General features: G+C 35.4%; 1 protein-coding gene across 1 annotated transcript in view; it reads right to left on the bottom strand.

The window, feature by feature from the left end:
• LOC150108021 (cytochrome b-245 chaperone 1-like) overlaps nucleotides 1–12027 on the bottom strand; it is an 82004-nt gene that overhangs the window by 49594 nt on the left and 20383 nt on the right. Inside the window, exon 3 of the mRNA XM_090390578.1 lies at nucleotides 3727–3800. Within this exon, the coding sequence (XP_090246704.1) occupies nucleotides 3727–3800 (74 nt within the window). The remainder of the gene's footprint in view (nucleotides 1–3726; nucleotides 3801–12027) is intronic.

Genomic DNA, 12027 nt, shown 5'->3' with positions numbered 1-12027 from the left:
GATAACTAACAGTCAGCTACTTCATCACATGAAGAATTGCCAGGTAATCAGTGACCATTAGTACAGATTCTGCTATTTAAGATCCACAGCAGATCTTGCCTACATCACCATTATAGGGTGGAAAGCAGGCCATTATGTGGTCTGCTTTCCACCCTATGTATTTCGGTCATCAATTTTCTCTTAGATTGTTCTGCAGGTATTCTCAGATTTCTCTACTAATGTAGCTGTTCCTCAGGGCTCTGTTATATCACTCACCCCATATACATAATTTCTCTTACTGACCTCAAACCCTATCCATAATTTTGCAGCTAATGATGACAGTACTCCTTTCCTCTTACTCATATGACAAACCTTGCAGGACTCAAACATCCAAAGTTAAGATGTTATATGACCTGTTCCCTAAACAATAATCTCTATACAATCCTTCAATGGGGTGATAACAACCTAATTACCTTCAATTTAATTATTTATCACATGGTGACACAATGGCATGAGGTCCATACAGGAAAGCCACTACCTTATAAAACCAATATAATTCTATTTATTAGTTGTAGAGCAATTCTTGTCAGTAAATTCCGTGGCCAGTTTGTTTTTAGACATGAAAAATCAGAATTCCTGGGAGGAAAAATTCTTCTTCCTCCTGCTCCTTCTCTTCTGTATGAGACTAGCTAACTCAACTGTTGGTTGAAAAGCAATTATAAGAATTCTTCATGTATTTGAAACTTGTCCTAGATAAGTTTCAAATGCAGGTCTTTCCAAACATATGGCAATACTATTAATGACTGAGCTATGGAGGCTTATCACTTTCAGTGTTTCCAAAACAAAACAACAGCATCAAAAAAAAAACTTTAGTCCTATTTCCCATTACCTCTGATAACACTTAGCTTAGTAGTAAAAACCAGATTTCTCTTCAGAGACTAACACTTCTCTAGCCTCAACATCAAATTCCTGACATATACCCTCTAGGGTGGGATATACAGATATTAGAGAATTTGGTGGACAATTTTCCTCCAAAATAACATGTTATCTGTCAGCAATCCAATATTATTAGATTTTATATTTCTGTCTTCTAAGGTACTTTTTACTCTATCAACCTACCTAGATCTGAGTCTTTTTCCTAGCAAAGAATGCTTCTTTTGCTAACCTTTCCTCTCCCATTCTGTTTAACTGGCCATACCACCTGACATAAGCACTGCTAACACATTCCTGAATGCCAACAATGTCAAGTTCTTTCCTAATATTCTAATTTTTAATCTGATACCATTGATACCATCTGTTTACTCTCCTGATTTTTCTCAGAACTCTCATATCTGTGATCACTAATCTTTGATCAAGTGCTTTATTTTTAATGCAACTCTCAGATTGGTAACTTAAAACTAGTTTGAACAATGTCTCACATACTACCAGAGTGGTGGTTTCGCTAATTTCTCTCTTATTCCATATAATTGTATTCAACTGGATCACCACAACAGCAGCTTTGCTTATTCCACTGTCTGTTTCCAAATTTAATTTGCCATCATCACTAAAAACTGTACCTAAATAGCTGAAATGTTTTACTTGTCCTATAAGTTCTGTCTATTTTCATTGTCTTTGCTGTTTTAATGCAGATTTTCATGCCAAATTTATTACAGCTAGATGAAAGCCTTTCATCTAATTTTCCTTAGTCAAGAGCTTTTCATACCTTTGAAAACAACATCAAAGTTGAAATGGCTCATGCACAGTAATTCAACATTTTTATTTTATTTGTTAATTTTTTCTTGGAGATTTCATTATATCTCCACATCATTTATCCCTTTCTGGTTTTAAATTTGTCATGTAATTTTAATCTTTATTTTATTTTACAGTTTGGTTTTTTAATTTCCTTGTAATTTCTTCTTCTTTTTTTTTTTTAATTTTTTTTTTTTTTTATGATTTTATACTTGTCAATTCGTCAATGATGTATTATCTCAGTTTATGTTCCAAGTAAACTTTCAAGTTAGCAAGACATGGACATGAAGTACTCTAGGTCTACCCAGTGTCTGAATATATATTATTTATGTCATCATATTTTTATTCATTAAATCACAGGAAGTACTCCAGGTCTACCCAGTGTCTGAATATATATTATTTATGTCATCATATTTTTATTCATTAAATCACAGGGAAAAAGCAAGTGCATTCATAACCATGCATGTACCTTAAAAAATAAACATTGCTATATTGTATTGATTGAAGCCAAACGGATATTATACCAGATTTAACACAAACTGATGAGAAATTATGGGAATATAGCAAAAAAAAGATACGTACTTAAGTTTTATAGAGTCAGCTTCCACTATAGCAAACTTGTAGGAACCACAGGAAAGTTTGTTATAGTGGAATTATTGTGCAATATAATTATTATTGCTATAACAAAAAGTTGTTATAGTGCAATAGTGAATTCCTTATTCAGCACATAGCATCCTATCTAATGAGACTTTGATTAGGACTTTTTAGTACTTTGTTATCATAATGTCTGCTATAGTGAGAGGTGACTGTAGATTTGGAAAATGCATATGATAAATGGCAAGAAAAAAGATATTCAAAATCCTACAATTATATGGTATAAATGAGACATATCCAAAGCAAGATGTGTGTGTGTGTGTGTGTGTGTGTGTGTGTGTGTGTGTGTGTGTGTGTGTGTGTGTGTGTGTGTGTGTGTGTGTGTGTGTGTGTGTGTGTGTGTGTGTGTGTAAGTCATTACAAAGAACTGAGACTGAACATCACTTTAGTTGTAAGTCATCACTTACATTGCATGATGTAAAATCAAGAATAAGACAAGAATATACACTATCTCCATCTTATTCATCATCTAGATCACATTATGAAGGAAGTGGCGAAAACCTGAAATCAAACTTGAAGATATTAAACTCAGCTCTTATACTTTCTAAAGATGGTATTATATACATAAATAAATCCAGTATACATAGTATACATTTTCTTTTGGAATTCTTTAATAAATTCCATAACTGCTGTAACAAATCTTGTATGAAATCAACAATAAATATACATAAAATATGAAAATAGGTCTAGGTATATAAAACATTGACTGAATTCTCAAAGGAAGAATGCTATAGCATAAGTAAAATGTTTTTGCAATTCAGTTATAATTTTTAATGAAGATGGCAAATTAAATATGGAAATGGCCAACAGAATAAGTAAAGCTGCTATAGTAGGGAGTCAATCAAATTTATCTGCAATAAGAGACAAATTAGTTCCCTAAACTACATTAATATTATTATCTGAGAACAGTGAGTCAAGGACTCATTAAGGTTGGCCATACTAGCTGTTGTATAATTTCTTAAACTCATTTACACTCGATGAACTCGAAACTTCGACAGACCAATTTTGAAGGGCATACATTTAACTTAACTTCCATGGATGCCCTGTGTTCTCTCCCACCCTCCATATAATGAAAAATTTCATCAAATGATATCCTATAAGCCAATTCAGAAGTTTATAGACCTCTATCATATCACCTCTCTTTCTTCTGTTTACCCAGTGTCTGTAGTCCACATATTCTCAATCTGTTCTCATAATCTACATTCCATAATACTGATATATAATCTTTGTAACTCTTCTTTGCACCCTTTCTGCATTTTTTTTATTCCCCTTTGAAGCCAGAAGACCAAATCTTTCAACATTACAATTAATACTGATGTTAATTTATTTTATTTTATTTTTTATTCATTTCCACTAAACACTTACCTCCCAGTCTTCAAGAAATGTTAATCCAATTCCTAAACATCCAATAATGTAGATCAGCTTTATCAATATTTGATCTGCAATAACAATAAAGATAATTGCAATAATACTCATTTCAAATTTATATGAAACATATATAACAAGTGTGAATCCCTTCTGGGAGACCTGAATTAATAATTATATATCTTATAAACATCACATTAGTGTGTCTCTAGGTAGAGAACCATTTCCCTCACTTCCTTAAATCCAACTTCATGTCAACTAAGATATTTATTTACTTAAGAAGTTTCATTTTCATCACGAAATTATTGAGATTAAAATTCTTAATTTAGGATCTCCTACAAGTGAATAACCTGTATTATTAATTAACTGTATAAATCTTTCTTTCTCAACCTAATCTTGCCTCATTTATAAAATTTACTGGTATGTAAAGTGTAAAAATTTACATTTTTACACTTTACATACATGTTATTATAAAAGAAGCAGGAATAGGTAAGGAAAGAGTTTATTTGTGCATTTATTTTGTTCAGTGATATTGTCTGGTTAAATACTAATCTTGTAATACATTCTAGTTAACTATTTCTTACTATCTGATTTTTTTTTAAATATTACAAAAATATAAAAAGATATTTTTAATTTTGCAGCCTCCTTTTTACACACACCTATTGACCAATAAGTGTCTCAACACCCCTGTTATTTGAAGTGACACAATTTGCACCAGGCTGGATGAGCCGGTGCAAATTGTGTCACATGCTCTTTGCACCAGGCTCATCTAGCCTGGTGCAAAGAGCATGCGAACTGGACAACTGACCAGTGGAAAACAGTACTCTGGAGCAATGAATCAAAGTGAATGTGTGTTGTACGCAAAGTAAAATTTGGTGGTGGAGGAGTAATGGTGTGTGGGGTGCATTTAGCTGGTTTGGAGTAGGACCACTTGTCCATGGTTCCACGAAAGCCGTTCAGTACCTTGATATTCTGGATAATCAGGTGTTGCCTACTGTGTTGTTTTTATGGAATGGACGACCTGTATTACTATCAAGATGACAATGTCCCATGCCACAAAGCTGCAGCTCTTATGGAATGGTATGAAGAGATGGAAGTTAAATGACTTCCCTGACCTCAACCGCCATCGAACGCCTCTGGTTCGAATCGTAGCAGCAATTGAAGTCCAGAGCAGCACTTCCTCAATCTGTCACTGAACTCAGTGCTGCTTTGATGGAAGAATGGAGACAAATTCCACCTGTCTGCTGAATGTTGGTGGAAAGCCTCCCTCAAAGGGTACAGGAGGTGATCAAAGCCAAAGGTGGATATACCCGATATTAGGGTTTGCCTGCTGGTATCAATTATAAATTGCTAAAGTGTCTGGACAATTATTGGTAGATAGTGTACACGATTTCCACTTAAAGTTTGTAAATCTACAGAACATTGGTACCATGTGGGGCTGATTTTTTTTTTTTTTTACATAATTCAGTTTTATTATCATAACTCATAATAATCATAATTTTTTATCATAAGTTTTATCGTAATTCAATTTTACATAATTGTATTTTTTTACATAATTCAGTTACATAATATGACATCTGATACATCTCTCAAATTTGGAAGTGAAAATTGGATTCTAAAACAAAGAAACAGACAAAGATTGAAGCAGACACAGATGAAGTTTCTAAGACCTCTCCTGGGGTTCTTCTTCTTGTAGGATTCCTGAACCAGCACTAGAATATGAACCTACAGGAAGAAGAGACTGTGGATGTCCAAAATTAGGATGGAATGATCAACTTCATCTGCAGAGCAGGAACAGGACATAAAAAGCCTATACCTAAATTGCTCAGACTACAACATAATTTAGAAAATCTTATTCAGCAACATGGAAATTTTCAAACCACTTTAAGGTCTCCAGTATGCAAAGTTGTCTCACATCAAGTGGCAAATTTAAACTTGCAGTCTATTGGTTGGAGAGAGGGTTCGCTCTCCACTGCCAAATTGCACATATGCTCTCAAATATTTCCAGTTAAAAAACACATGTATATAATTATGGAACTGCAAAAACAGACAAATAATTATTTAAATGTTACCCTTTCAGGTTTTCCCATAGAGAGTTAATTGTATCATCTGTATTATAAATGCTTGGTTCCAATCTTATTATATATATGATAAACATGGTTCCAATCTTATTATATATATGCACTTCATTTTTCAAGTGCATCTGTAAAATTATTAGATTCATTTTGGTATTTGTTTCTTAATTTATATTTTATCACATATGCATATAGCTCCTTCTTAATAATAAGTTCTGTTGATAAAGTGGTCTAAGTAAATTATTATCATTTTTGGGCCAAAAAATTTTATCCCTCAAGGGCTGACTTTATTAAATATGGGAGTAGCAAACCCGAGGTACCTGATGCTGAACCATGACTTATTTCGTGTACTAGTCCCGTAGACTGGTCCCTCCACTTTCTTTCTTTTCTTTTCTTCTTGCTCCCCCCCCCATCCACCAATGCTATAAGAGTATTTGAGGGCTAGGGATGAATCTTTACTATTTTGCTATTTCATTTCATCTTATGCAGTGGGAGTCTGCCTTCTCTCCTAGGCATTGGCATCACCTAGTAGGCTGAAATCCCAACCCCCTAGACAATGTGAGATGAATCAGGACCAAAGCCTCCTAGATACGTGGAAAGGGCCTCTGCAACCTACCACTTTTTTCTTGCAGTGACTTCACTCCAAAATGCTAATATGGTTGTGCCTTATAATACATCTCAAGCTGCATCAGTTCATGCAGAATAATCAGAGCTGCATTCAGGGCTTAGGCAGAGGGTGCTGTTCGAGAAGTATGTTACAGTCTCCAACAAAAGTCAGCAATGTTTTATTTATTTATTCTTATAGCAAATAAAATACAATATAATGCAGCTATATGTTAATGTCTAGCCCAGAAAGTCAATCCAGGGCCTCATCTGTCACCTTGTAGATGTCTTGAAGGTTACCATGAAACTGGTGCCTTGGGCAGTCGTTCACAACATGAGTGATCATCTGGGCTTTATTAATAAGGGTTATCTGACAGTTTCCATTTGTGTAGTAGGTCGCCACATCTGCCCTGGTTAGTTTTGATCCTGCTGACAGATGACCAAATCTTCCTAGGAAGAACAAAACCAAGTTGCAAAGCACAGGGATCTTCAATCAGGAAGACATTTATTGGGAGATTTTTGGTGAGTGTTCTCTCCACATGTCAGATGTTGATGGTAAGGCAACTGAAGAGCATTCATTCATGGACCAGAGAGATATTTCTTGATTTCACATGAAAACTAGATGAATTTTTGAGTCTGGTGGGGCAGGATTCGGTTGCTCATTACTTTATTAAATTCTTTAATTGAGGCCTGTCTTCTCCATATATTTGGTAAAGCAATGTTGAATAAGACAGGAAGCCGAAGGAGAGGGGTGTTTTTCAGTGTCCCACTAATTTTGCACATGATAGAGTTTAGCTGGGTATTTATGATGTGTATGCACTTCTTTCCCAGATGGGTCACAGTATTCTGCCAGAGAATGCGAGGACTAGTGCAGATGACCTTAGGACTTCTCCCCACAACACCAGGTTGTTCCAGCAATTCTTGAAATTACATTATTTCTCATTTTAATTTTGTTGGACTGGTTGGTGATGTGCCTTTTATAGGTTATTCTTCTGTCCATGCTCACTCCAAGGTATTTCAGGTTAGGCTCAAATTCTACCATCTTGCCACAGAAAGAGAGAGAGGTCGAGGTGTCGATTTGCCTCTGCACTGTTTAGGTGGAATGCTGTGGACACAGTTTTTGTTGGATTTGGCTTCAGGTACCACTACTTAAAGTACTCTTCCAGGACATTTAGGTCTGTTTTCAAGGTTGTTTCCAGGTTAGCAAAGGAGACAGATTGGTGTACGAGAGTGGTCTCAAAGGTTCTCGGCCTAACAATGAAAAAACGAATTTATAATTTCAAAATTATTTTTATTTTTCAACATAATCTTCCTTAAGACTAATACATTTATTCCAGCAATGCTACAGTAGCATTATCGTGTCCCTGTAGTGGTTCTCAGTGATCTGCAAAATACCCTTCTCTACAGCTGCAATCACCTCTTGATTCGAAGAAAAATGGGAACCAGTGAGGAAGAGTTTTAGTTTGGGGATTTCAGTCAGATAGAGCCAAATCTGGGGAATAGGGTGGATGTTTCAACAATTCATAGTGCAAATCCCTTAATTTGATGAAAGATGGATCACTTGATGAAAGATGGATGATTTATTTCTTCTGCAAACTGGCTGGGTCTCATCTCATGAATTTTTTCATCCAGTCTGGTTAAAAGATCAGAATAATATTCTGTTATTGTTTTACCCTTTTCAAGATAATTAATAAACAAAATGTCTTTAGCATCCCAAAACACCGATGTCATGACCTTTCCTGCTGATGATGAAGAAAACTGACTTTGTTTTCTTTGGTGCTGAACAACCGGTTTCTGTCCACTGTTTGGATTCTAGTGTGTAATGATGATTCCAAGTCTCATCTGTAGTAATAAATCAACATACAAAATCAGTTTTATTCTTGTTAAAACGCTCCAAACACTGTTAAGCAGATCAAAAATGCACTCACATGAAAATCTCATGAAAATCATGAGATTTTCATGTGAGTGCATTTTTGATCTGCTGAGCAAGGACGGCACCCATCTTGCACAAAGCTTTTTCATTTGCAATTCTTCATGCAAAATATATCCTACACATTCTTTTGAAATGCATATAGTCTCAGCAATTTCAAGCACTTTGACTTGCCAGTCATCCAATACCAAATCGTCTGGAATTATCTCTGGTGGTCTGTATGTTGTTGGTTCTGCTCCACCTAATTTTCTCAGAAGTAACCAGCTTTTCTGGCTAGTCTTGTGTCAAATCACATGCCACATGCTTCAGCGACCCTAGCACCAATTTCTGCTTCAATATCTTTAACATCAACCTCACTTGTGCTACATGATTCACATTCTCAGGTCATTTGTCTCAATTACCATCATCTCCTCTACACTTTCACCCATCTTCACTGCCATATTCTTATCATTCCACCAGGCAAACACTTATCTGGCACTCTACTCTGGGCACCCCGAATCATCGAATTTCCATACGTAACATTTTGAACAGATTCGTTCATCCTTCTCACTGGCATCATGGCTTCCAATCTCTATCACTTTCCCTCCTCCCCTCTCATCTCTCTCTCTCTCTTTATCCGTTGCTCCCATACTCTCTCTCTCTCTCGGCATTCTGCAACTTCCTCTCTTTCACTGTCTCTCCATTCTCTTGCCTTCCTCTTTGATGCCATTCTCTTATACCAAATCTCGTTCCTCATACTAGCCAACCTCTCTATCCTCCCTAGATCTTCATTCATCCTTTCCACCTCAGTCTTCATTTCTTCCATCTCCTCTCTCAGTAGCTGTATTTCTCTCTCTCTCTATCTCTCCACACATACTGCTTTCAATTTACATTCACACATAATCATGACCATCACACAAACCATCTCTATTCGCTTACTTCCCAAGGCTAAATCCATATATATATACATCTATAGCATTCTCTCCGCCCTTGAACACACTACTGGCATTCACAAACTGAAAATCCAAAGCACTATCACTACAGCCACTAAGCAGAGGCATTATCTCTGCCGCAGCTAATTCCCAAGATCAAGATATTTGTCTCCTGGTGCCTTCCACTGCCTACATTTCATGCACAAATACACATTTCAGTCTCATGCCTGCCACAGCTTTAAATAATGGGATGCAAGCATACCACATGCATAGAAAGCTATAAAATCATCAATTATTTCATGAGTAACTTGGTCTTTAAACTTTACTTGGCAAAGAAAATTCTACAAACAGATTACTGCAATGATCCCCCCCCCAGCATACTTTTACATGAGGAACTTTGAGAACAAAGTACTTACTGTAGCTATTTTCTAACCCTTAGTGTTGTTATGATTCACTGATGATGAGTTTGCCTTTGGCCTCAGGGGCAAAATACTTCACATAAACAGTCAACACCCCAAAATTCATTATTTCACATTAGAAAAAGAGTTAAATGTTTGCCTTTGCTTGACACATAAGCAGTGGCGGTTCGTGACTTGAAATCATGGGGGGGGGGGGTGCTGCAACTTTTGAAATATACATACACACTGTAAGCACACTGTATACGTGTTTGGATAAAATATCAAAATTATGGTAAAAATTTAAAAAAAAAATTAAACATGAAACAATATTGTTTATTATCGATAAAATTATACAGTTTGGTATAATTCAAAATTACTTAAAAATAAAATCCATTATCATAACCCCAATAATGTTCTAAAATAAAAACTATAACAAATGTTATGGCTTTAATTGTAATGTCCAAATATTTAAAGAAATGGAGTAAACACAATAAGCACTACGAACGCTCTACTACCGGCACAAACTGCATATAAACAACAGTGGAACTGTGCGACAGACAGTGTTGCATTATGCTAATAGCTTGCATCTCACTATGACATGCATATGCTTGCGTGCGTAGCAAATACTAGCAATATGACACTGTGGTAAACACAGTGCTGCTAGCGTCCTTCGCCCCCCCCCCCAAGTGCCACAAGATGGATTTTTATTATTTTTTATACAAAATAAGAGAATTGTATAGGATTGTTGATGATAAAATTAAATATTACAAGCAATAAATAAATTAATAAATATATCAAGAAAAACTGGGGGTGCTGCAGTGCCTATGCACGAGAGAGTCCCTGCACATGAGTCACTTTCATATAGTTCGCTATTTATTTTTTATTTATAGAAAGCCAACATACACAAAGGAAGATATCTACATGAACGATTATATCATCATCCAGCCTAACAGTATGGAATTCTCAAGACACTTAAAGCATATAGTAATAAGAGAACTCAATCTAGTTGACAGGATTGGGCACTGAATGTTATCATAACTATTTTAATAGTATTACAACACAAAACAAAATATTAAATTATAAAAGGATGTTTATTAACTGGCTTACATTTCCCTGGATTTCAAATCAGCATCCTTAAAGCATAACAACATGCTACAGTTTATATGCCACAATGAATCAGTGAAACAATTCAAACTGTAACAGAGCAAAATAGGAGTCGATCTTAGGAAGACCATCTTCCCAATTTTTGACAGACTAATGCAGCTATACATTTTAAGGTTAGGAGAGTGCTTTATAGCCATGGCTGACTCTAAAAATAGAATTTCTGACCTGTAAAGACTTCTATATAGCACATTAGTTTTCTTCCAATTAATCCTGTGTGAAGAGGGTGTCTAAAACATGGTCTGTCAGTCCTGACTTGTTATAATAATAATGGTAGCAGATGTATTTCTTATGCTCTTCAAGGTGGATGCTAACAGATCTTCTTGTCTGTCTATAGTAGGCTAAGTCACAATCACATGTAGCTTCAAACCCTCCATGATGTGCTAGAGCCTGGCTCTCTTATAATTTTCTCTGTATTCTTTTAGGGCATCTACCAACTTATTTGCTAAGAACTTTTTGTATGCATTCTTCTTTTTCAAGACTGCTTCTTTAACTTCTTATGTTCATCATGGGTTCTTATTTTTCTATCCTTGCAGACAACATCACCACATATCCCTCCTAGTTGAATCAATCAATGTCTTCTTCAGAGATTGCCACCAAGGTTGTTCTTATTTTTGAACTGATTCAAATTGTCTTCGATAATGTTTGTATAGGCAAGTTTACAATTTACCTGAAAAAGCTGCTCAATTTTAATTGTTTTTAAAACTTTCTTAGACACTGTTCTTTTCAATGTGATATCCATTTTTACCCTGCTTAGTACTATGTAATGGTCACTTCCAATTTCAAATCCTGTGTGCTCTCTTTTAACCTGAAAGAGCATGAAGATATCAATAATGACACAGGATTTGTAATGGTAAGTATTAATAATACTTACCATTATAATACCAATAGTAATACTTACCAATTGTAATAATAATGGTAAGTATTTACTGGACTTCTGCTCAGAACATGGACTAGTTATTACTAACACGTTTCAACATAAAGATGTGCACAAGTTCACATGGAGAGAAGACACAGTTAATGAGGCTTTTCTTATTTCTTGGGTCTATTCTCCATGTGAACTTGTGCACATCTTTATGTTGAAACATGATGTTAGTAATAACTAGTCCGTGTTCTGAGCAGAAGTCCAGTAAATACTTACCATTATTATGCTTTGCCCTTTTCTCAAAATTTCCCCAAAATGTTCCTGTATGCTGGAGGTATTCATTTCATACTCTGCTGTT

The sequence above is a fragment of the Typopeltis vanoorti genome, chromosome 3 (genome assembly GCF_054136105.1).
Source record: "Typopeltis vanoorti isolate ZY-2024b chromosome 3, IOZ_Tvanoo_1.0, whole genome shotgun sequence".
NCBI lineage: Eukaryota > Metazoa > Arthropoda > Arachnida > Uropygi > Thelyphonidae > Typopeltis > Typopeltis vanoorti.
The sequence above is the reverse complement of the archived record's forward strand: the minus strand, read 5'-3'. Positions and strand labels throughout refer to the sequence as shown.